This window comes from Scleropages formosus, chromosome 12 (genome assembly GCF_900964775.1).
Source record: "Scleropages formosus chromosome 12, fSclFor1.1, whole genome shotgun sequence".
Taxonomy (NCBI): domain Eukaryota; kingdom Metazoa; phylum Chordata; class Actinopteri; order Osteoglossiformes; family Osteoglossidae; genus Scleropages; species Scleropages formosus.
Genome location: NC_041817.1, coordinates 15,368,782 through 15,395,028, shown reverse-complemented (window position 1 = coordinate 15,395,028; position 26,247 = coordinate 15,368,782). Strand labels below are relative to the sequence as shown.

Genomic DNA, 26,247 nt, shown 5'->3' with positions numbered 1-26,247 from the left:
AAGAAGAGGTGACTGTGAGTTGATGAAGCAGTCACTGCAGTTTAAATCAAAACTCTGTTGCAGGTTTTGATCCAAGCTGATATTGGATTAAAACTCCAGTGATCCGCGACGAGGTGTTAAAGGTAACTTCAGCGGAGAACAATTGAAAGGCACCGAGCTGCAGGTAGAGCTCTAGTGCGAGGCATTTACAGTACACCTTTACGGGCCATTGCTGAAGGGGCGCAGTTCACCCTCCGACCGCTAGGTGGCATCAAGCCCAGAAGAATGCGAGACACTGCCTATGAAGATGAGAAGAAGAAGACGACTCTTAGACGCCATATTGCAAATGTGATGTTAGCGCACACACAGGCTTTAGAATTGTGGATAAACGTTCAATTAGTCATCGGTGACCCGCTGCCAGGCCGACGCACTGCCTTAAACCGAAGGCCGCAGGCGGGTCGGTGCTATGGCCGCCGGCTGGAGGGAGTGATCGAGTGGTAAGCACCAGAGACCGCGAACAAGAACGCCGGGTTCGGCTGCCTCAGGTTCTAGTTTACAACTTACATCCGCCTGTCTGCCAGTCTGGTTCTCGTTGTTACAACACAGCTGATGAATGTAAGTGGAAGGCACTCTGCCGTGAAGGTGTGTATTTTGGATGACCGTTGCCCTGAGTGCAGCTGCTAGGAGCGGAGTGGCGCTTGGCATCATTTCAATCAGAGCGAGCCGAGTGTGGCCGGAGCTGCAGCGCAGGCAGAGCAGAGCCGCAGTGCTGACATGGACTAGATGCACAGACACACACGGATACACAAAGCTGCTTTCGTCTGCTTTGTTTCCTTGGTCAGTGTCAACGGCTGCGGGCGCTGCTACACACCTGAGCTGAGGCGGCAGGTACCGGCTCGCTCATTTTTGCACGACCGCTGCCGGAGGAGCTCTCGTCGTCAAGTTTCCTCCTCATGATCCTTTCTGAGTGAACGGCAATGGGATAGCGCTGGACATGCATGTCACGTGTAGGACCTGTCTCCGTTGGCCAGCGTCTCGCCCAGTAGGCAAGCGTTACGTGTCCCACTGGCTTCATTGTTCCAACTGTGTCGCCAGGGACTTTGCTGGTTTAGGTTATGAAACTGGGCAGCTCGGCTGCGGGCGCTGTCTTGGACGTGTCGTTGCGCAACAGACGTATCTTGTGATCGGGGCGCGAGCGCTGAATTCCGCGGCGCTCCGTGGAAACGCGGCTGCCCGAGAGGCGGTGTCTGCCGCACGACACGTTCAACGTGTAACTAACCCTAAAAATCATGCGCAGCCGCGCGTCTTTTTCCACTTTTGTCTTGCCCCTCGTCTTTCTCGATAAGGGGCTACGTGGTGTGTGTTTTGAAGGGTTTACAGCGCGGCTGCGTTGCCTTTGTTGTTGTTTGGCCGCATTGTTGTGAGCAGTAGCGTGACGTACGGTACGGACGCGGCGCCGCGACCGACGTAGTTCTCTCTCTCGCGTCGTCCTTTCCGGTGGCGCGTGATCACACTGCAGCAGTGCAGGTCAAGAGTGACGGATAAGGATGGAAACGCGTCACCCCGCGAGACCGCGCCAGGCGTGTTCCCGCCGGGGTCCGTCGTGTCTGGGATGCGAGTCTATATAAGAAAACAACAGTTGTGACGTCATGAAAATGCAAATATTTGACACAAGTGAAGTTTCCCCAAACATTTCACGTTGTTAAACGCAGTAAAAATGTGCCCCCATCATTCAATACACGTTGCGTGTCCAGCGTTAATCATAATGATTTTTAAAAATTATTTGTACCTACCGCTGCTCACGCAACCATAATGGTAATAGCCACGATTTAGGGGGCAAACAAACAGTAAAAGCCGAGAGAAGGGCCGGTGTCTTGCCTTCTACTTTGGAAGCTCTAGTTAACTAAAGATAAAGAATACAGTGGGTAAATCACTGCAACTCTGCTATAACATTGAATGTCGGCTTCTGAAGAGGTGTCTGCAACCACCAGGATCAGGAATAAAGATAGTAGTAGCTGTAATGTGGACGGTGTTGACAGCAGCAGGTCAGTGCTTTCTTCTGTTGTTGGAGTGTTTTTTTTTTTCTTCTCCCCCCTCTCTCGGGAAACTAGTTTTGGGTTTTCTTTTGTATGTAAGTGTGTTTTGGGAGCGTTAGCTTTGCTCTGGTGCGAAAGGAAGGTGGCCCCCCATAGGCGTGAAGATGCGCTCAAGGTGTGCAGCACAGTTTTGGGTGCGGAGCTCGAGTCGAGGTACAGGGGTGGGTCCAGCGGGTCCAGAGTTTAGCCCTTCACAGTCGCTAGAACTCTACTTGGCTACGTGAGGGGAAAAATCTCTTCTACATATCTTATTGCACTCTGCATACCTCTTTGCTTGAGACTGAGAGGTAGCTTTGAAGAGCTTATTTTACGGTTGGAATATTGTGCGTGTTTTTAGTTTTTATGCACACCTTTACCGACTAGTTTGGGCTTGTCTTTTTGTTAGCTCTTCTTTAAAGTGGGGTGTCACTTCCTCCTCGTTTAACTCACTTATTTAATTAGCTGCATCATTTGATACCGTAATCTTATAATAAGCAAATACATTTTAAATATTATGCCTGTTCCACTGAGTATACATACCCTGCTTAAATAATGGTGACTTGATCTGATTAAGCGAATATAATTGGCAGAACGTTAGAAAGAAGAGAGCACAAGGCCTGCCGGGGTCTTATTTTAGTAGGAACGTCATGTTTTGTCTGTAATTCATCCTCTGTGTTCTGTCTGGAGGATATGTTTTTAAATGTAACTCAAACTGTAAGCGTTGCAGTGTGGACTTCTGATGCACCTTTTAAAGGACATTTTTTCCTTTTAAATGACACTACATCATTAGGGATGGGGCTTGGACAACTTTCTAGAAACATTTTAATTACAGAAACCTGTTTTGTCTCAGGAGGCTTAATGAATCCCAGTACACTTAAGTGTATAAAAAAATCAGGAAGCTGTCCAGACAATTTTAAATGGTGCCGCTTAATAGTTATGAATAACAGTATGAATACACATCTACAGGGAAAGACCACTGTATAATAAATGTTTTCCCTTTGAGTTTGACACTGTGCAACCTCAGCCTTAATATTGGAATACCTAATATTACCCAGGTACAAAGTCAATCTCGACCCCTTTGTCTGTTTATGTGGAATTCATGGTTGGTCTATAGAAGCGTATCATGCACCTATGGTTGCTTGCTATGCTATTTCCACCAGACACAGGATATGGCTTGACTTACAGTCTCGTATCAGATCTGCTTACTTGCAGTATGTTAATTGTGTTTGTGGTGGTAGGATTTCAGTATAAGTATGAGGATTAGTCTGCTACATCCAAGTCAAGGCAAAGTCTTGGAGAAATCGCACTGTGCGGCAGGCCTTCTGCAACATTTGTGTCCAAACCGTTGGTGATTTCAGGGTTAAGAAAATTATAGATTTGTGTTTCGTGAGTAAAGCAGCGAGTTTATATTTATTTACATCAGATAAGTAAATTGCAGTTTAATTGTTGTGGGCAGCTTGTACCACTATCTAGATGTGAAGATGTGGCTGCAGAGCAGCGTGCAAGTGCCAACCTAAATGTTAAGAAACAGTAGCACAGGGGCTAACAGCAGTTTGTGTTACTGGGCCACAACATTGAACACTGAAACCGTGCGATTTTTGCCAACAAAGATGAAGTGCTCTTAAACTGTTAGCTGTTCATATAATTTGCAAAGTATTTTACTGTACATAAATGAATACATGCAGTAGTTATAAAACATCAAATGGTGAAAATGAACATTCTCACCTATACTAGGAATGCAGTGTGGGAATAAATAAGAACAATTGCTGTCTGTTTCTGGACTGATACAGGAAAACAGGTTAGCATTGGTACTGCAGTAAAAATGTAGTAAACCCACAACGCTGGAACACAAACCACAGAATCCAGTGGCAGATTGCCACTACGAACTGTAAATATGCAATGTCTAGAGCATGGTTTCTGTACCGAGGTGTGGAAACATGCATAGTTTCTTGCCAGAAACGGTCATATTATCTTACTGCTTAAGTGGTGAAGCAATTAATTTTTTCTTTAAAATTGTTTTATGTTTGAGGTTTAACATTGCAGTTTCATAACTGGTGGTTCCGTATGAGTCTGTGTTGTATCAGTAAGTATACTCTATAAAACTGTTTTAAAATGCATAAATAGAAATAGTGAACTTCTTAAATATTTGCTTATTTTTTTTTTTTTTTTATTTTTAAAAAATCTTGGGCCTCATTTATTGCAAGGTCACCATTTCTCTCATTTTGTAACCAAGACAGATGAACATGTTAACATGTCCTAAAATCCTTAAGTGTACTTAGTATCAAAACATCAAATGCTATACAGAGAAACCAGATAAATTTCATCACTATTTGAACCTCTCCTCAGTCACCATGTTCAAATCTTGATAAGTGACCCATGTAGCAAGCTAAGCCTGTGATTCTTGTAAGATTTCTGAACTGCTTCATATTTCACTGTGGAGGTATAGCCTGAGAAACCCAAGACGTGGTATCATGTGAAACCTGTTCATCTGATCGCTCATGTGAACAGTTTGACTGTTCTGAGTAAACCAAATGTCCAGATATTATTTTAAAGGAAATATGTCATGATATTGTTTTATGAATATCAGTTTAAATGGCACACTGTATTGGGAGTAAGTAGAGGAAATGATGGCCAGTCCTACTTTTTATATTTTTTAATGTTTTATTTATTTATTTTGAGGAAGTTCTCTTGAGTTCCCTGGTCACGGAGCAGTTCCTCTCCTTCTGGTACCTGAATGTTGTTGGCATCGATCATTGTTCACATAATTATTTCCTGAACTTGTTCTGTTATGTTTCCCAGGGTTAGCACAGCAGCTTCCTTTTTGGAATTTGAATCAAGAACCTCTTCGGTTTTGCCCGGTTTCATAGCCGCAGTGCCTCGCCTTCTGGAGGGTCATCTTTAGCACATGTCGGAGAGGCATAGTAGTACCAAGGCTTTCAGCGATCCGGTTGTGCTTGCTTTTCCACGAAGCACTGCGAGCCCTGGTCCTGGTGCCCCCCGGATGTACACCAGCTCCTTTTCTGGGCTTCAAATGAATCACTATTGATTGGACTGTTCGCCGAAACGATCGCAGCATTCAAATAACATTTAGCTGAGAAGAAAACTTCTCAGTTACATTATACCTCTCCTGTGGACTGTTCTTTGTGGAGATGGTTTTCACTAATAAAATGTTGCCTTAATTTCATTTGTGATATGTGAATTAGTGTTGAACTGGGAAATAAGAACATATTTGCCTAAGGTTGATGCAATACACATTTACTTTATTTAGTGGTTTATCAAAGTAATGAGGTATGTATTGTAGTTTTCAGGACAGAATGTATATTCATGTTTGTGTATGAATTATTCCACCAATTCAGTCTTCTCTAACGAAGGTAAAGCCTTCCTGAAAAACCCTCTGTAATGTGAATTATCATAAGACATGGTGACTAGTAGCTTCAATGGCAAACATTTTACCTGAGCTCCAAAACTAACAGATACTTATGCTAAAATATGACCGAATCCTGCTAAAATGGACACGATTAAAACAAAAGTTGAGTAGGTATCATAACAAAGCAGATTCCCATTATTAAATTAGTCTGTAATACTTTATTACTGTCTGCCCTCGTTCTGCTCTTTGGCGCAGTGTACTTATAAAACGGTGGGTTATCTCCACTCCAGTGGGTGCTCTCCCACAGTCCAAAGATGTTATGAGTGGATTGGTGACTCTAAATTGCCATTATTTTTGTCTGTCTCTCTGCCTGACAGCTTAAAATGATCATGATGGCATCTTTAATTCCTGGGGCATTAACATGAATGTTGCACTTTGGGTAGTTTGAAGAGAACTGAATTATATCTTAAGCCACATTCAGTGTTCTCTGTATATGTGTGTGTGTGTGTATATATATATATAATATACACACACACATTTTTTTCTTCTGATAGACTGCTGTCAACTCAAAGTCTGGTCATAAGCAGAACTGCCAAATTAAATGGCATTATAGTTAGTTGTTTAATAATAATAACAAATAAATAATAAATCACAGGATAATAGCAGCCATTTCAGCTGTTTTTAATTTTCAGTGAAACAGTGCTTAGTTGGTTAGTGAAATGGTCATCCTGAGCCTGCTGTTTACATGCTGAGAATGAGCTTCAAGACATGCTTAGGAAGCTTTGATGTGATTACAAGTGTCACCTTATACACTGCATCAGAGGCCAGCCATCTGGATGGTACCAACAGAACTTTTGGATGCAGAGCTCCTCGTGGATTGACCCTGTACTTGCCTGCAGATTCAGTGTGTCGTTACTGTTTAACTTCTCCATGCTGTTAGTCCCAAAATTGCCATAGTATCCCCCAGGATTCTTTGGGGTGTGTGTTGATCCCTGAGCCTGCCAGGTACAAGTTACTGAGCTGGAGTGAAGCAGTAGGTCAGTAACCTCAGTGTGTTCTTTTTCCTGGTATGTTAGCGAGCCTGACAACAGTTTGTTGCTGTACCTTTTTTTTTTTTTTTTTTATTTAAGAAATAATTTCATATTGCGAAGGGTCGCTCTGCAGGAGTATCCATCACCCTTGCAATATTCATCTGAAGTCCTTTGATAAGCCAGACCAGGCTGCAGGCACAAAAGGGCACACCCCGAAGCAGCCGTTTCACACACAGCCCAGGTATTTCGTCATTTGACTGCCTGCCAGAACCTGTATGTCTAGCAAGCTCCATTATTTGTCATGTGGAAATGGTAGAAAAGACTGATCATCATGATTAAGATCTCCACAGCTGCAGTTAGTTTGTTCTGGGAGTGAATAACCAGATGATTATAATGGTCTATATAGCAGAGTAAAAGTGTAGTGATTATATGTGTACCTCATAGTGTATGATGATGCGCTTCTTGCTGCAGCAGCAGAGGAATGTGGAGCTGTGTGCATTTTTAAAATCCCTTTTCTTCCATAGGTCTAAGTTTAGCCTGGAGTGCGGAGTTCATGTGTTAATAGGGCTTTAGGGAGGGGTGACCGAACTGGAGAGAATCGCACTGATCCTCTGGCGCAAGAGCAGCGGTTGCTCTTTGACGGGAAGGGAGGGAATTGGTGAGAGGGCCGTGCTCTAATTTCCTTGTTTATTCCTAACCAAAACACAAGGCGGGTCATTTGCTGTGCCTGATTGTCAGAAACAGTAGCGAGCCACTATGGAGGGAAATTGTGGAGGGTGTGGTGCACTGCTGTCCTCCACTGGGCCACTCATGATCCTTTTTCAGCAGCAAATAGACCCTTTGGCTGATACAGCATGAAGTAGTGGATGAGTTACTTGAATGGTTACTGCTGAGTGCTGGCTCCAGTGCTTCTGTGTGCACAACAAGGGGCTCCGAAAAGCAGTGTGTGCGCTGCATGTTCGCTTGGACTGATTCCCATCTGTGTCCTGGGGCCAAATACAAGAGCAGATGGGCCTCTTGTGGCAGCAGAGGATGGGTGGAGTGTCTTAGTCAGGATCTCCAGGTTGTGTGCGACAGGCTTGGGCTGTAAAATGTGATTATGGTTGAAAAGATGCACTTTTTTTTTTTCCCCCCCCCCCTCTCTTTGTGCTTTTGTGCTCACACAACACGTGGAAATCAGTTACAAAATTTACACTGATTCATTGTAATATAAGAGCTGGTATCGGTCCCAGGGTACGTGTTCCGATAGGTCAACGTGCAGCACGTGCGACGGTAGCACTCCAGCTTTTATCACTGCTCTTGTTTGCAGTTCATAAACTGAGAATATGGCCATTAAAATCCCTCCTCCTCCTCCTTGCCCTTAAACTGTAAAATATTGTTTTCTCTCTCTCTTGCTGTGTTCATCATAAGAAGTACAGGAATCTATTAAATATTGTCAGGATGTTGCCTTTTATGATTCTAAAGTCTATTGTTTCACATGTTCCTAGAGAGTTTGTCTGCTAATTACATTTATTAATTTAGACATTACCTTTTGCCATAGTGATGTATGTCTTGGAGTAAAAGGTTCATTTGGAGACTTGGTGTAATTTTATTTTATTTTTTTTTTGGTCTTAGAAGTGCAGCAAATGTTCTTTAGTGTGTCAAGGGTGTCCACCACAGCTACCTGCAACTGTTTCTTGTTTTCATTGCTTCAGTCAGGAAATGCAAAATGTTGTCTGACTTTTGACAGAAACAAGATTTTCCACATTGAATTCCAGTTTCTGTCTTCTTTCAGTTATTCGGGCTCAAGGGAACACCCTGTACTGTACTCTCCTAAACAGGAAAAAACTAGCACAGCGATAAAATGGTGCCAATAATAGTTGTATTATGTAATTGAAACTAAGTGCTCAGATAGTAATTATGCATATAATTAGTTTGTAGGAATGCTGTATTACTAGACTTAGCAAAAATGGCATCAAGAATTTAGCCTGACAGACATTGCAATTACAGCTTTAGTGCTGCAAACTGTAGAGAGCACTTTGCAGGAGCAATATAGATTTTAAGAAAGCAGTTTCCTTTGAACAGAAAGCAATATTCTTTTCCAAATTATAATTGCTATTGATAGGTTGGTGACACAGCAGGTAGTGTACGGTGAACATGTCCTGGGATGTGTATTTGGACACGTCCAGTTCACATCTGCCTGCATGTAGCATTTTACCGGTCCTTCCCTGTTTGTGTGGGTTTCCCACAGTCCACAGAAATGTACAGAAGAAGGCAAATAGTAAACCTTTCCAGTACCTTCCCTTACTGGGAAAACGACGCCAATGGGCCAAGCTATCCCACCACTGAATGTACATGTGCACCGTGGTGTTTCTATTGTCTTTTGCCTGACTGACAGCACAATAGAGAGAATAGCGCAAAGTCGAGCTGTACACGTTTCACTCTCAGTAGAGTATAGCTGTGCTCATGGGTCTTTGTGGAGCTTTGCAGTGTGCAGCGGTATGAAGAGGGAATGAGAGGTGCAGGTGGTCTCTTTCCATACGTTTATTACAAGTCCAAATCAAAGACCGTACTATGCCTTCTGACCCAGAATTATACTGCACTTGGGTCTTGAGGTTTGCGCTCCATTCAACAGCAACCTCCACATTTCTGCCGTTTACTGGTACGGGGGCCGTCGTTTCCTTCTGCTTCCCGTTGCAAGGAAGAAGAAGGCCCGACTTTCACGCTCTGCACAAGGTTGTTTCTCCCGGCTGGGTCTCGTTGACATCCGTCAATAATGTCCCACTGTGATGACAATGAAAAAATCTGTTTCAGCTTCCTGTTGTTGTGTTGCCTCTCCATATATGGCAAAGAGGTGTGTTTCAGAGCTGCCCTGTCACCATCATTCATGCTGTACTTACATGAACATGTTCACAAGTAATTGATGATTTCTCACTCCTCCAGGCCATTCATACAGATGTACTTCAGAGAAGTATAGTTAAGTTTGTAAATTGCGTAGTTCAAATGGTGAATGACGCAATTTGAAGGAATGCCTTGTGTATACATTCTTGATAATTGTCATGATGGCTCAGGAGGGTGTCGGGAACTCTGCATGTGATGAATACGCAGGAATTTGCTGGAACAAAGCAAATGTAGTGCAAAAGTGTGTGCAGGCTTTTGTCTAGGTGTTTGTTGTAAAGTGGTTTGGAGCTGACATTGGGACAGTGTGCATATCTGAGGTCTCTGTACTAAGCACCTCTCTCTTTGCTGTCTCTCTCCCCACCTCTGCGGCAGAGGATGAGAGGAGGGCAGGTGGAGAGACTGCAGCGGTGGGGCCAGTGACTTTCTTGCAGCGGGGATGGCGCAGGCAGGCCCCCAGCTCGACTACCAGCTCCTGCACGACCTCAAGCAGCGCTTCCCTGAGATTCCGGAGGGTGTTGTGTCTCAATGCCTCCTGCAGGTACACCCCAACAGACCTCAACCTGACCGCACCCTGACCCACCCCCCTTGGTGCACATGCCCATAAGCTCCTTCTTTAAAAACGGCACTGTAACTGTACAGGCTCCCACCTGGATCCCAAACGAAGATAGACTGGCTCTGGTCTGAGTTCCAATGTTTCAGCCCGGAAGCCCTCCTTATGTCAGTGATCTGCTGCTATATTTTGTCTGTGTCTAATAATAGCCCCTGCAGCAGGAAGTAGCCTGACATTGCTGAATGCCGTTCCTTTTGTCCCAATGCTTTTCTTCACAGAACAATAACAACCTGGATGTCTGCTGCCTCCTGCTGGCCCACGAGAGCAACAGGTACCTGTATGGGGAGTACCATAGTCCTGAAGAGGGCCGTCAGAACCGGAACCACATGCTGCACATCAGCCTGGGTTACCCCTCCCCAGAAGGGCCCAAGGCCAATGGGGCGGGACGCACCCTTGTGCACAGTTCTAGTGACGGGCACATTGAGCCCCAGAGAAGCGGCGCTCCGGCCACTCAGCATTCGTTGGTGTTCCAGGAGCCTCACTCTGCCCCTGCCACCATGGCCCCTTCACCTGGATACAACCCCTTTTTTATGAACAATCAGGGCCGCTCTGCTGGCACCCCTCCACCGGGCCCCACCTACCCCTCAGTCCCTCAGTACACGATGAACCCTATTACTGTTACTTTGTCCCAGAACATCCCGTCTGCCCCCCAAGCCCTGCAGATTCCAAGCTCCCCATACAGCACTGGAGGGAATGCTCTGTACGTTCGCCCCACCCCATCCCAAAGTCCTCAGCCGTCACCTTGGCCATCACCTGGGGTTCCTGTATACCCTCCCTCACCCTATTCCCCATATCCCACTAAACAGATGCCCCAGTCAGCTTACCACTCCCCACCTCCTTCCCAATTCCCCTCACCATATAGCTCACCACAGCACCAGATCCAGCAGACATCCCATGTCTTCCTGCCCATCAGCTCCCCCACCATGACTGGCTTGGCCTACCAACAGCAGCAGCCTATCTCCTATGTGCCCCATATGTCCTCCAAGGCTCCCCTGAAGAAGCAAATTGAGATCAATTTGGAGGGAGGCCAAAGGCCTCCAACTCCATCCCAGCGCAGCAGCTCTCCTGGCATTGCCCAACCAGGTGGGCAACGGGGGCAGAACTCCCTGTATATCAACACCAATTCCTCCCCCAGTTCCCCATCCCGTGGGGTGAACCTTGCCGGTTCTTTCCTCCCTGCAATGTACATCCATCAGAGCCCTGCTCGGCCCCACCCAGCCTCCTCCCCCCAGCCTGCGATCCCCTGTTACATCAAGGGAAAGGTGTCGCCTGGCCGGGCGCAGCGCCCTCTAGGGTCACCCACTATAGAGACGGATTCTCTCCTAAACATGGTCGATCAGTCGGAACACGCTGCTACTCCCGCTCCCATCCTGCCCATCTCTGCGTTTCCTGGCAGTGTTGCCAACAAGATCGACAACGTGCAGCGCCGGTCCAGTTCTGGCTGTGACGACTATGCTTACACACAAGGTGAGTGAAAATGTCTGTTTGTTCCAGGGAAGGGTTGTTTGAAATCTGCCTTTCAAAATAATACCTTTGTCTTTCTGCTTCTGTCGGAACAGTGAAAATCACAAAACAAATCAACAGTCGTAGCAGATATGCAACGAAAGGGAATTAGTGCGGGATAAAAAGTTCCTTCGAGGTGTGTTGAAACCCGTTTTGCTGTTGTCATCAGCCGTTTTACTTGTGCATACTGATGTATCTTTGCTACCAAAGTATTGTTTTAATTTGAAATCATAATACTCTAAAAATGACAAAAAAGATGACGCAACTATTTTATGTACGTTTTTTTATATAGTTTCATAAACAGATTGTTGAATTGGCATGATATTTACCAGACTGTTGGGGACTGATTTTTATTTTCTGTTTCAGAGCCTGCTTTTTGTTTTAAGAGGACTGGAACTTTTTCTACTCTAGTCCATGCACTGGCTATAATGTAGTAAAACAATACTGAAGTTCTTGCTGAGGTGTAGTGTGCTCATTTTATGATTTACCTGGCCCAAAGAAAGAAAAATAAAACAAGATCCTTTCCTATTAAAAATTTCCCTTCTATAGCGGGTGATGATGATGACGATAATTATAAATTTATTTCAACTGATAAAATAATGGGTTCCTGAGCACCACCCCCCACCTCACATGCAAGGTTCCTGCTTTGTCTTTTAACTATGGAAAATTTAATTGAAAACAAAAATGAGAATATTCCCAAAAAAAAAATCAAATTTTGTCACATACACAACCATACACAGTACAACGTGCAGTGAAATGCTTTTATACAACTGTACTGCATAACAATCTTGAAAGAACTCATTTGGACACATCCAGGTTTATGAACCACATATTCAAAATCACCTCTATGTAACAAATTTGCATGTTGCCTTTTTATTCATTTCCCCCTTTACCTCTCCTTGTTTTGTTTTGTTCTGTTGTTCTTAGGCAGCACTGTTGCACAGTGGGTAGTACTGGAGCCTCAAAGATATTGGTTGAGTCTCTGCAGAGTTTGCATGTTCTGTCTGTTTGCATGGTGTCCTCTGTGGTGCTGGGTTTCCTACCACGTGCCGTTGATCTTTCATGTGAATTGGTGACTCTAAATTGCCCTTAGAGTCTGTCTGTGTGCGCGTGTGTCTAAGATTCATTCAGAGTGTGCGATTGTCCTGCAGTGGACTGACATTCCAGGGTGTACCCTGCAGCACACCATAAGCTTCCAAGATATGCCCTGCTCCACAACACCCAAGCCTTGGACAACTGGTTTTTACTAATGGGGCAGCAGTTGGCGTAGTGGCTACAGCTGCTGCTTTGCACGCAAAGGACCCAGGTTCAAATTGAAACTGTTGATCTTGATGTTGTACGCTTGAGTGAGGTACTTACCTTAAATTGCTTCGGTAAAAATTACCTAGGTGTATACATAAATGAGTAAATCGTACGTAGCTTTAGAGAGGAGTGATGACTAAAATAAATCAAATCCTTTGCATTTATTTCCATTCATATTTAGAAATGAATTCAACATATTTTTGGCTTTAGGATTGTAACCCATGTATTGTTCTTATTTACTGTAAAGCAAGCACTAAAGAAGCTGTTTTTAAATGTATTATGGAAAATAAGGTTTGCATTATTAGCACACTACCTTACAAGGCTATTCTCAATGTATTTAATGACTCGTAACACTCAGAAACCCACTCTGCTATAAGGTAAAGTTTAATTTCCAATAAATTCATAGTGAGTTGAATTGCAAAGTCTTCAGTGATAGTCTTTTGAGACAATTCTGTACGATCATTTCGAGCTTTAAAGTAAAAGTTAAGGCTTTCCTATCCCTTTTTTCTTGCACTTTTTTCCATTAGGAATCATTCTTCTGACAGATGATGGTTTTACGCTCTGAGAAAAGGAGTCATGAGATTTCTGGGCGATTCTTTGCTAGCAGGCACATGGCTGTGAGGCAGTAGAGATGTGCAGGAATAGCCACGCCACCTGTTGTGGTTGGGGGGTGGGCTGCATGTTGTGTGGAGCTCAGTGTCACCAAGGCATCTGTCTTGAAATTTCTGTTCTCATAAGGAATTTCCTGTAAGTGTGAGTTGATGGTTCATATGGGAATTTTAGGGTAGAAATAATGTGCAGAAGCCTTTCGTAAGTCACACTGCTTACTGTAACGTATGTATTCGTCATGCAAGGGAAGCCTGTGTTTATTGCACCATAAACAATATGAACGCTTACATGTTTTTAATGATTAACCAGTTGAGTACAAGGTTGATGCCTGTGCTTTTTTTTGAATCTTTGTGTAATTAACACTGAGACTTGACTGCATTTTGTGTATGCATGCATCTGCGTTTCCTCTCTTATTCATGTGTCAGTTTCTGCCTGCAGCCCTCCTGCTCCACCAGCGTGCGAGGATGGAGCGGCTGATGAAGGAGCTTCTCCTGGAGAGGCAGAAGCTGGACCAGCTGAAGGGTGAAGTGAACGAAATGGAGTACGACGCCCTACAGCGGCGCTTCCGCAGGGTCAACAGCTCCAGCTTGATACCACGGGTCAGAGTTCAGAACCACATGTAAATGCTGTCCTGTGGCCGCAAGCTATTGCTCGTGGTTTATGAAAACACAAATAAATGTAGTGACGGCCGAAATCGTTGTAGGATTTTATATCTCAATATAAGGTCAGCTTTACAACTGCTTACTATACTCTTGTGTATCTTTGCACACATTGTTGAGCACTGTGTTCACGTGCCGCACAATTGACATTGCGAGTTTGTGTCTTCCAGCCTGAAGAGATGACTCGTTTGCGTGGCCTCAACCGACAGCTCCAGATTGATATTGACTGCACCGTGAAGGAGACGGACCTGCTTCAGTCCAGAGGTACCGTGTTCACTCTCAGCTTCTTGAAGCTACATGCTTCCGCCGACCTTCATAACGCCTCACAGCTTTGTACCATCACCCAGCTTCATTCCATCCCGCAGCCTGTCTTTCCCTACGTGGCAGCTGGGCTCAAAGTTTTGGGATTTAATACTTTGCCACACTCTCGTTACAGATCAACTTGCTGCTTAGTGCCAAAGTGCTACTTCGCTTCATGGCTCCAAGTGGCTCTTTGCTGCTTTCAGGATCAGGTCACAAGCCTTGTACTGAGCTAGTCAGCTGAGCTTCTGGAAGAACTTGATGTATGATTAGATGTAGTGTAAAACTTTATGCCTTACACATTTGGCTTTAACTGAGCAAACCAGGAAATTAAGGCTTAATGTGTCTGCTCTAATTGAGAGGGAAAGCACCACACTGTCCAGAAAGCATTCAGATGTATTTCTTACGTCTTCCGTGGGTCTCCATCCTGACGAGGTCCTGGACTGAGGCATTTACAAATGGAAATAAACATAATTTTCAGTAAAATGCATGTTGCTTCTAGCACTTTAGTGAGGTATTGTCTGACTGACAGGAAGAAAGTTTTCTTTATCGGAACAGCTGTAATTTGTGACTAAGGCTCTTGGTTTTATGTAGCCAGGAAGCAGAGTATTTAATGAGTGCCACTTGATGTTAAGTAGGTGATCACTGAAGTTACAGGATATTCTCCATTATTATTCTCGTGTGTTTGCTCTTCGCTAAAGATATAAACATATACTGAGTATGCAGATGTACAATACTGAGTGCTCAGCATTTTCAAAAACTGAGAAAGGTATCAGAAGTTACATTGTGTACATTTTGTGTTGAGAATATTCAGATCTTTCCCAAGTTACTGCATTTTCTACCCTAAAAGTCTGAAATAAAGATCCAGTAAATAAGTATAGATGCTGATTTAATTATTGTAAGAACTTTGCAATTGAAAATGAAATGCTTGAATAGTCTTTAGAGAAATTAAAAATGAAAACCTAGAAATATCGATTAGCCCACACACCCCTTGATTATGGATTAGCACTGGTGTGAATGGTCTTCAGAATCACAGAACTAGCTAATGAATCTTTAGTGGGTCAGTCAGAGCCCCGATCAGAGTCTGACTGGGTGTCAGAGGAATATATCGATTAAAAACCAATCCAAGCACAATTGTTAAAATTTAAGCAAAGGGCTGTTTGTAATCTTATCTACCCCATGATTCTAGGCTTGCAGTCAGATGCAAGTAAATGTCAGTAAAACACTTAATTTTTACTGCTCTCCAATAGAGTTTAATTCAGTTGGTATCTAGGGTTTGAGTGCATTGGTAATCAATAACAAGGTGACTAATATTATGCATTTTAAAAGGATGTATTATTTCACACTCTGCATTGGAAAGGTTGTTGTGGACCTGAGTTTTTATTTCAGTCATGAAATAAAGTTTACATTTAAATAAAAAAAAAAAAATCTGTTTTAATTCAGCTTGAAATTAATACTTTAAAATAAAAAATCTTTACAGAGTCTGGTTTCATAATCATATCCAAGATTTTTTTGAGTACAACCTTTAAATGAGTGATGGAATGTCTATTAGCCTTTCACTGGTAGTGACCGAATATTATTATTATTATTATTATTACTACTGCCCTTTTGCTTTACTATATTATGTATGGTTATGGCCACAAATTTGAGGTGGCCTCTGATGTTCTATGGCCCATATTCTCTGGCGGTCCCTACACAAGTGTCAGCTCTGACACGTTTCCATGTGTATCATCGACAGAAATCCTTGCAGGTTCCGTGTTTCCAAGATAGTTCAAAATCTGTATTCTCAAGATTTGTTACTTATTATACTTATAATCATATCCTGTCAAGCATTATGGGATCCACTTATCTGACAGCTTCTTTTAGGTTCTATGTTGATTGCTTTTCACAACTCCTCTGTGTGGTCAGTGAGTAGAACTGAGCTTGAATGTGCTCTTTCTTCAGGGAAATTTGATCCAAAAGCCATGAACAACTTCTACGACAACATCCAGCCCGGCCCAGTGGTCCTTCCCAAACCTCGGAAGAAAGGTAACCCTCAGCCCTCATCGTGGTGTTTCCCGGAGACGAGGCGCAAACGAGAAGCAAAGTTTGAACTGACAGCTGCCAGAGCTGCTTATTACACGTGTTCACTGACACTTGTCTTATTCAGTGTTTCTCGGGTTCTTTGTGTATGTCCTCTGAGGTTTCTTTTTTTTTTTTTTATAAATGCCCCCAAATTATGGTAGGTAATTGTTGCTCTGTTAAGGTTATCCATCCTTCTGACTAAAAGCTGAATGAATCGGGGTGGGGTCTGGGCGACTCATACCATGTCTTTGGAGGTACAAGATGTAAGACAGCACTAGTCCTTGAGACAGTACCTTTTCTGATGGCAATGATTAGGTTTTATCTTTTTTTTTTTTTTATTTTTTATTTTTAAGTGCTGACACTTTCATTTTACACCCTTAGCAGGGAAAGTGAATGGCAGCTGTGTGTGACATTTCTTATGTAAATTTACTGATACCTTGTTTGTCACATTAGTGTCGTCTTGCTGTGTGTTTGGATCTATCGGTCAGTGTCACGCGATTTCTCATGTACCCGTGATCCCCATGTACCGGTAGCACTTTGCTGACGGTGTCCGTGTCCCCGTCCCCTAGACGGAGGCGTGAGCTCCATGCGTGCCGGGAGGCCTGGTCCACAGGACGAAGACTTCGAAGGGGCGCAGTGGAGCTGCGAGAGCTGCACCTTCCTCAACCACCCCGCACTGAACCGCTGTGAACAGTGCGAGATGCCCCGCTGCACCTGAGCCTAGGGGTGTGTGGCCCCACTCTGCCCTCCCCCCACCCATGTTTGCACTCCCCCACCCCCAGTCTCCACAGGAGAAACCCTTCGCATCTGCATCCTGCTGTACCACAAGAAGCCCGAAGGAAGCAACAAAATTCTGTCCTTGGGAATCTGCACGTGTCCCGAGCCCACCGGCTTCATGGGGACACCCCCGCCGCCAGTTTCTCTTCCTTGTTGCTCAGTCTGCCTGTGCGACTCAGTGTTTTCCTTTCAGTTTGACACAAAAAGGACATGGACCCCTTATAGACCGCAGTCTCTGTTCAGGTAGGTGCGTATGCCTCACTTACAGGGTTATGGCAGTAGCTGTGTGGGGCTGTGTTGTTCACGCTGGGGCTACTGGACAGTTCATGCATGGGGGGGTGTCCTGGTCATGGAACCCGAACTACTTATCGACACGGCTGCATCGCCTCCCTCCTCATGCCCCCCTACATCCCACCCTTTGGCCTGGACAGTTTACAGGTTTCTGTTGGCCCAGAGGGGGCACAGGAGCTTTGCTTGAACTGACTTGAAAAGCAAAAGTGAGCGGACTGTGTGGCTGGAGCTCTAGATTGTACACTGTATGTGCTCTGTAATGACACTAAGGGACTCTCATATTGAATATATTCCTGGTACCTTTATGCATATTCTGCTACACTGTAATCTGAAGATGTTTCTCTGTGTGGATGCTGTATTTAATAAAGCACTTGTTCTCTGTGAAACTGCTGGGCTGAGAGGGACACGCTGTGTGTGTGTGTGTGTGTGTGTGTGTGTCTGGTGCACACTGTAAGTATGGCTTTGGATGTATATTTGTCCTTGCAAACAAGGTCATTATGTTTGTATAATTTAAAACGATTGCAAATTTTGTGACATTTGGGGACCACTAAATAATATTGACTGTAGTTTCATCACCTTTGAACTGGTCTTTTTTCCTTTTGTTCTGAAAAGGGGTGAAGGATGGCTGGTATATATCTGAAAGGTAAACCACATGAACAGTATTATTTCAGTAAAGGATTTATAAGGTACTAAATATGCTAAATCTAACAAATTCCCACATTTAGTAATTTGAGATGAGCTCTGGACACAGTTTAATGTACGACTGTTTTTTTCCACTCTGCAGTTCACACGTGTTCAATGCTAATGCCTGGTTTGTTTTCATCTTGCACCGGAGGCAAATGGGCTTCAGGTAACTAAAAACGTTTATTGGTCACATGACCTGGTAGCCATATTGGACCAAAAATGTTGACATTTGCATGTTTGATGTAAAGCAATGAATTGAGAATGTTGGTTCCTCTATTGCCCAGTAACTACCACTTTGACAAATACTGAGTTTTCTGCTGATTCTGATCTGTTTTTAACTCAACCTTCATAATGCTTTGACTTTTACAGAAGATAAATATATGAATGTGGCACAATTAAGTGTTTAATATTGATTCCCTTTTAAAATGCACAAGTACAATTCAGTTGCTGTGTAAAATGACAGTAGATAGTGAGACCACGATGGTAAGTTTTGCTCCCAGAGGCAAGAGAAAGAGAATCCCCCCCGTCAGAGTACACAGGGACATTGTGAGGATCGCGGTGGTCCGTGAGCTCTGAAGGTGACGTGGATTCCCCTCTGACTGTGTGTGACCCTCCACCTTGAGCATGTTGATGCTGCACTGTGAAATCAATCCCAGATGTTCTGGCTCTTGTCACATGATCTGGTTGCTTTACTTTCCTCAGTAATTGATTCCTGTTGTTATATTTGTACTGTATTATTGTAAATATAATCCCTGTGCAAAATCAAGTGCCGTTTTAGAGCTGAGGTCGAGAGCCCTGGTCCCTTGGATTGGTAAAGGTGTGCAGGTTTTTTTTGGGACATGGTTTCCTTTTAATTGTGCTTTTTAAAAAAAAAAAATTATTATACTAAGAAATTGATTATGTTGGGTAAATTATTTTTTTGGCAGATTTTTGGAACATTTTTGAATGTGTCTAACAAGGTTTAGACTGGAAGAGCCTGTGTGCTTTAATAGCTGGGACAGAGGCTGCAGACTTACTTTTTCCTCTACCACCGTTTTGCTTTCATTATTTAACGCCAGTGAGCCACAGCACCGTTCAAAGCCCTGTACTCCTGTCCTTTGTAAAGCTCAAATTGGCCTGAATGCCACATTGTGTAAATTTCCATTTTAATTTGCTGTGGAAATGGTGTGCTTTGTAAATAGCTGAGCTCTTAGAGTTCTTTGAGATTTGAATGGTTTTGTGGTCCGAGTGCATCGCTCCTCAGGAATACAGACTCTCAGGGTGCTTCTCGGATGACGGACATCGCCGTGGCGTGCATCTGTCATTCGGTCGCTGCTGTTCGCTGTGCTGGAATGGGCAGAACCCTGTATTGCAGACCTGTGTCCACTGGAGAGCGCTATCTTCCTGCGGTGGAACAGAGTGAGGTTGAATGAACCTCCCTTGTTTCCGTTGAATGAAGCTTCTGCCTTACTTGCAAGAATTGCTTTGACAGGGGAATGTGACATCTTTTTTTAATTGACCTTTACATTGTTCAATGCTTGAACTAAAGTCTGCAAACAAAATTTAAACTGCTTTACTCCAGTAGAGCCCTCAATGGTGTTGAAATGTGCCACGGTCTGTAACTCCATGTCAGACATTTTAAATGTTTTGTGAACCCTATGAAAGACTGAAAAGATGAAGGCAGTTTAATACACTTTGTGCAGGATAGTATAAATAACACTGTTTAGTCTCCAACTTTGCTTTGATTGGTATTGCTAGAGCTGGAATAAAACTGGCACTGATGGAAAGATTTACTGTAAAAATGTCTACTGTACTCTTGGCTAGTGACAAATTGCTGCAGTAGCAGAGGAATGTCACAGCACTGATACCATTTCCTTCACATGACTGGCTTATTTTCAAAGCTAGGTAGAAACACATGACATATAAATATGTGATGTACCATACCTCACACACTGTACTGGTAGGATGGCATCTGGCCCACGGCGATTCTGCATGAACAAATTAATAATCAATAACTTTGTCTAAAGGGCTTGAATCAGGGACCTGTACAACAAAAACCAGGACAAATGTTAGGATAACTGCGTGCTTTATTGATATACACAGTAAAGCAATATATAATACAGTAGTAAGGCATATATTTGGTGGAACTTGATGTAAAGTAAAATGTATAACAATCATTGAAAAATGAGTACGATACAATTGAAGTTAGAAATTAATATCAGATGTTGAAATGTCCTGAAACATGCTGCCATAATGTGAAAAGTGCTGTTTCAATTGATTTATTCTAAATGCTAAAACATGGTTATACAAGAAAATGGTTTGGATGAATGAAATAGACTAAATACATGAGGTTTCCTCCAAAACACTCAGTAGCAAAGAATTTTTTTCAGAACTCACCCATACTAATTTTCTACGTTAGAAAAATCATTTCCGTCAGCTCTAGTAAGTTACCAAAAATGTATTCCTAAAAAGGAGTGGGGCAATCGAATACATTTGAATCTCTGTGCAAAACTCCACCTGGAGTTGCTAAAATTGTTCAGATTGTGTGTAAATGAGGAGGGTCACTGTCCAGAGTACCTAGAAAGTAAAGTGAGGTAGAACTTGCGTAATTAGTACATAATGATACATAAGAATCTTGTCTAATTGGTATGGAAAGAGCGCTGGTGGGCTGCTCTTCAACCAGTGAAATAACTTTACTGAAAAGAAAAAAACTGCTCTGTTCCAAACCACCACTCCTTTACAAGTCATGTTTTTGTTTAAAAGTTAACAGATGTCATTGCCATTAGAAAATATAGCACTCGTCGTTCACAGCCTTTAAAAACAATACATGAACTCGATGACCTCTTTTCCAATGGTAGTTCCCCTTTGAAAATTCCCAAAACAAAAACTGTAACCTCTAGTTGCCCATGACTAAGAGCGCAGGATGGTTATGTTTAAGGGCGGTCAATGACCTGGATGGATCATTTATAACGCTGATGTTCTCATCCAAATGCAACCACAACACTGTCATTGTGAACGCAGCTCACACCGATGCTGAGCCAAACGGTTACACAATCAATGCATTGCCTTTCAGTCATTTTTTATTATTTTGTTTTTTATAAATAAAACTATTATATAAAGCACCCTTAAGTTTACAATCTTAATTGTTACAAATGTTATTTTTACAATCAGAAATGCGCTCAATACATAGAAACAGTAATTTCACACTATTTTCACACAGTTTTTTGTACAATTGCATAGTACTGTAAAAACCTGTCTTTGTTAATAAAACCATTTTAGACTTAAGAAACTACTGAAAACTACAAGTCTGTAACCATGATCCTTCACAAAAATATATATATAGTATTTTTTCTTTTCTTTGTAAACGTTTCCAGTCCAGTTATCGCGACTATAAAAGCATGCTGTCGGCAAGGGGCGCCAGGCCATACTGTGCCGTGCTACGGGGGCCCTTGTTCCTCCGTCATCACGCTGACCAGGGACTCGACGGCGCGGCTCAGGTCCTCCGCCATGTGGAAGAGGCTGCCCACGCTAGGACCTGAGGAGGACGGGGCGGGTAGGGTCAACGCAGCAGGGTTTTGCCACCTGGGCACGGAATACGCAACTCACGCCACAAAGCAACGCCCAGCAGGACGACGCGACACAGCTGTGTCCAAAGTACACCTGGGTAGCGCTCGCACATACAGTAATGCCAGAAAAAAATAACCGTGCAAGCAAGCACAAACATACACATAAAAGCTGTTCTACTTAAACCATTCTCTCTCAAATGTTTACATTTACTCGGCAGTGTTAACATTGCTCCATGACCCTTTAGTCCTCCAGCTTCACTGACCTCTTTACACACACACACACAGTCTCTGTAGGTACCTTTGCCCAACTGCTGAATGGACAGCGACAATGACACACAACAGCAGTTCCACTCAGAGCATACAGCATGAAGGGAGCTAGAACACCCGAAGAGCCCTAATGTTGGAGAGGAGATGCTGCTACACTACATAGGTGTGTGTGTTGGTACTGATCATAGCTTGCTGGTGAGGGGAGGGAAGAGGACTGAGACAGGTACAGGTGCAGAGGCCAGCGTGCGCCTCACTAACCTCTCACTGGGCTCCCCGGCGCCCTCCTTCCTCACACAAACACAAGAGGTGCACAGAGGGAAGGCAGAAAGAACAAGAGTAATCAGTCTTTCCAGGGAAAAAGGAAAAACCAGATGTTACATGCACAGGGTTCACTGACAGGTTCTATCAGAAAAAAGATGGTGACACTGCACGTGTGTGTGCACTTGTTTTATTTGTGCTTGTGAACATGTATGCATCATGTCAGTTTATCTGTAATAGATGGCATGTGGTATCCATGACTGCAACAGTGCAAATGCATACTTAGGTTTTTGTTGACATCTTTAAAAAGAAAATTGAGTGTCTGCATGCGTGTCTCACCCTGGCTGTGGGGAAATGAGTTGTTGAGCTGCTCCATCACTTCCTCCAGTCCTGTGCTTGTGTCCTGGGAGGGGCTGGACAGTTCGTCATCGCCTGGGTCATGGGAGTTCAGTTACAGCCTGAAAGCCTCACTCACCCCGGGTCTGATAATCCGCAGATCAGCAGTTAAATTGAGGGTCAAAATTAAGGACCTTTTGTGTTTCACCTGAGAAATGGTCCAAATAATTCTACGGTTTATCATTTTTGGCCAAAGAAATTATCTAGTTAAAATATGTCTATTACTGATACAATTCAGGTTATGTATAGCACTCTGCCCAAAGGGACAACAACAGATATCATCCTTACACTTCACTTGTCAACCCTCTGGCTACAGTGCACAAAAAACTCGATACCTATAAGTATTTATTAGTATTTCATATTACTTTTTCAGTTTCAGTCTTATTAGGTTTCTTTGCTTTGTTGGTTCCTGAGTCTATCAGCCTCTTTTTTCGCACCTATATGAGAGTAAGGAGACTTCCAGTATTGAAAAATATTCTAAATCAGGAGCACCCATTTTGCCATGATGGGGGGGGGGGTTTGAACCGAGAGATGGATTTTAAAAAAGTCTGATGGTTGTAATGTTCATGAGGTTTTGTTTCGACATGATTTTTGTCCAAGTATTTTTTTCTTTGGTTGCTCTGTAGGGCATTTCCCTCTATTCTGTCTTGTTAAGCTAATAGACCTTTTCTTTTACACTTTGTGTAAAGCTTTTGATTTTACTTTTCCATTGTGTCAAACAAAATTATATCCCATAATTCCAGCTATTGATGCCTCTGAGACCAAACACATTTGAGTGTCAGAGTGTGGAAAAGACTAAACATTAAATTTATTCATCTTTAAACCTAAAATGCCCAGCAGTAGAAATACACTGGTATAGCAACCCATCGTCCTGCTGCACTTGTGCCCTCCTGCAAACGAACCCAAATTTGTCAGCTACTCAAAACAGTGTGTAACCTGTGAGGTGAAGGGTTTACTCCACTTTTCAGTGTGTTAAATGGAGTTTCCATGCTGTGTCAGCACACCAGGTTTGTGCTCCTGGCCTTTGTCCTGTGTGTCTTTGCTAAAGGCTTTGACAGTAGCACTGTTACGTGTGACTCGTGTGGTGTGTGCGCCCATACCCCATGCTCCCACCACAGGACGTTAGAGATATCTAGCAACGCTCACCAGTGTAATTATAGTTCTGCTGGGCGCGATACACTACTCCAGGAGAATGGACTCACCCATGGTCTCGGTGGTCTGGCTGGCTACCACACGTAGCAGGGGCAGACTACTGTCTGAGCGCTGGGACGAGCTTGAGGGAGATGACAGGGCTGTGGTGCCATTGAGCCTGGTGTTATCCTGAGGCTAGAAGACACGGCACAATGTGAGGGGCTCCTAGCACAAGGAGCCTGTACCACATGGTCCCTTTGCACCACTACTCATCTTCAAAAAAGAAAATAAGATCCACATCTGATAGAGGAAATGTTATGACTAAAGGAGAACCCAGTGATCATGTGGCTATGAATATAAAAGTGGATTTTCCACTGCGCTACTGAAATGTTTGTTTCACGACTCCAGGCCTAATGGGGAAAAAAAACAGACCAACTGAAATCATTTCATTATCTCAAGTGTTCACAGCTCTACCTCTGCTCTCACCAACACTAACTGAAGATGTGTATTTCCTCACATGCACGCCAGTGTGCATCTGTCCAAACACGAGTATGACCCATCACTCACCTGCTCCAGCAGCTGTCTCAAGCGCTGCAACTGGGATTCCAGCTGCTTGTTGTGGTCCTCCAGGATCTGCATGCGTGCCTCCAGACGGCCCTTGTGTTGGCGCAGAAGCTTGGCCTCAGCGATGAGCTCAGCATCCCTGGAGCTCTGGGGGGACACGGGCAGCATCTCGGGAGGTGAGGGCAGTGGTGAGAGGCCCTTGTGGTCATGGGCTTGCTTCAGGCGGTCGTACTCGGCCTGCAGGTTCCTGAGGGAAAGAGTCCACATTAAGAGTGTACCCCTGGCCTGCAGCATCTGCAGGCAGCCAGCATAATATCAACAATAACCTGAACATACCAAAGCACACACATTTTCCTAATGTTTAGGGTAGATTTTTGACCCCACAAACACAGTTAAATTCTGAAATACTGAAAATGCCTTTGTAGAGTACGTGTAGAGTTTATATGTTCTCCCCATGGTTGAGGGATTGCTGCATTTACAGCAGTTTCTTCCCACAGTCCAAAGTCATGCGCTTCAGGTGAACTGGTGACTTAAACTGTCCAGTGTGTATGTCTGAGTGTGTTACACTACAATCATCCACCCATTTATACAGATGAAGAATGCATCCAGAAATGCAAGTCATCTTGGACAAAGGGCATCAGCCAAATACCACTTAATACCAGTTAACAATTGTACACTGTTTTAGAGTAAAGCATCTGGTGACTGAACAAATGTAAATGTATAGTGCCATGAAAGAGTATCGTTTTCCAATTAACTTTTTGCAGCTTTTTCAAGTAAAATTTCATCAGACCTTTTTTGTTCTAGTAGCATATGAATGCAGCCTGGGAGAGAAAAAAAAAATGACACCAGTATTGGTTTTCTCTCATTGCTTTGGTGTCAAAGTATTCTAACTATAATCACCTTAATTAATGTAGTTTGAATCAGCTGTTTGAATACTATAGGCCAGATTTTGCCTGCCCTATCCAATAGGTATCATTTTAAACTACTTAAACCCTTAACAGCAAAACTCTAGTTGGCAGAATACAGATTCATGGAGGCACATCATGCAATGCTTCAAGGAAACTTCTGAAGACCTCTGGAAAAAGCCTATCAGTCTAGACAGTTACACATCCATTTATAAGGCTCCAGACCTCAGTCAAATCACAGTCACTAAAATAAATTGACTGCACATCTAATTATCTTCAACATCAGTGAAATGCAATAAAAACAATACCTGTGATATTCTTTCTCAGGTTCTGTTCATATACTACTTGAACTAACAAAAAGATCTGATCATATTTAGTGTTTCTGTGTACCTGTTCTCCTCCTCCAGGTCACTGAGGACCCTCTCGAGCTCACCCCTCTCCTCTGTTTCCAGAGAGATGAGAATCTGGGCAGGACTGCGTGGTTGGCTCAGAGGGGATTCCTGATTCAGGCTCTGGCAGTAATGCTGGATCAACAGGTGTTCGTCATCACTGTATTGTGAATGAGACAGGATGTGAATTCCAACTGCAACAGGCAAATCGTGAACAATGCCAGCCGGTGAACCAGTTAGCACCAGTGCAGTAACTGATCAGCACCACAGTATCCAGTCAACACATCAGTGTCACTATACAGGAGTGAAGAAGCCAACGTGCAGAAACCACTGAAAAGTACACACATTAATGAAAAGCCGGGCAGGCAGACAGTGTGATAAGAGTGAAGAGGAAAAAAACATTATAAACACGATCACACCTCATGTCTCATACACTAACCTACTCTGTCATCTCTTGGTATGTGACCATCAAACTTCCGCAGTTACACTGCAATTTTATGCAAACCTTTCAACATTTACTCATTCAGCTGACTCTTTTCTCCAAAGCAGTTTATAGTGTTGAGCTACCTACAATCATTTTCCCATTTCTACAGCAAGGTCATTTTTTTACTAGAACAATTTAGGGTAAGTACCATGCTCAAGGGTACTACAGCTGCAGGTG

General features: G+C 43.4%; 2 protein-coding genes across 10 annotated transcripts in view; one reads left to right on the top strand and one right to left on the bottom strand.

Moving 5' to 3' along the window:
* Nucleotides 1-282: 282 nt before the first annotated feature.
* Nucleotides 283-18,949, top strand: tab3 (TGF-beta activated kinase 1 (MAP3K7) binding protein 3). Its single transcript, XM_018758322.2, has 7 exons — nt 283-476; nt 9,705-9,870; nt 10,161-11,409; nt 13,795-13,955; nt 14,186-14,279; nt 16,260-16,343; nt 16,949-18,949. Exons 2-7 carry the CDS (start codon nt 9,769-9,771, stop codon nt 17,095-17,097), a joined length of 1,839 nt encoding a protein of 612 aa, XP_018613838.1. The 5' UTR covers nt 283-476; nt 9,705-9,768; the 3' UTR covers nt 17,098-18,949.
* Nucleotides 18,950-19,431: 482 nt separating this feature from the next.
* Nucleotides 19,432-26,247, bottom strand: part of dmd (dystrophin) — a 205,817-nt gene continuing 199,001 nt past the window's right edge. For 3 of the 9 annotated variants that reach the window (XM_029256740.1, XM_029256742.1, XM_029256741.1), the window contains 5 exons: nt 25,588-25,746; nt 24,296-24,539; nt 23,800-23,923; nt 22,541-22,633; nt 19,432-20,098 (listed from right to left, as the gene is read on the bottom strand). In XM_029256740.1, the coding sequence (XP_029112573.1) occupies nt 19,767-20,098; nt 22,541-22,633; nt 23,800-23,923; nt 24,296-24,539; nt 25,588-25,746 (952 nt within the window). In that variant the 3' untranslated portion in view covers nt 19,432-19,766. The other 6 variants (XM_029256743.1, XM_029256744.1, XM_029256738.1 and 3 more) reach the window with 5 other exon arrangements.

Excerpts from the sequence above, each read along its gene's own strand:
- tab3 (XM_018758322.2), top strand. The coding sequence starts at position 9,769 with ATGGCGCAGGCAGGCCCCCAGCTCGACTACCAGCTCCTGCACGACCTC. Across the intron at positions 13,956-14,185 it reads GCTCCAGCTTGATACCACGG|CCTGAAGAGATGACTCGTTT; the intron begins GTCAGAGTTCAG and ends TGTGTCTTCCAG. Across the intron at positions 16,344-16,948 it reads TCCCAAACCTCGGAAGAAAG|ACGGAGGCGTGAGCTCCATG; the intron begins GTAACCCTCAGC and ends CCCGTCCCCTAG.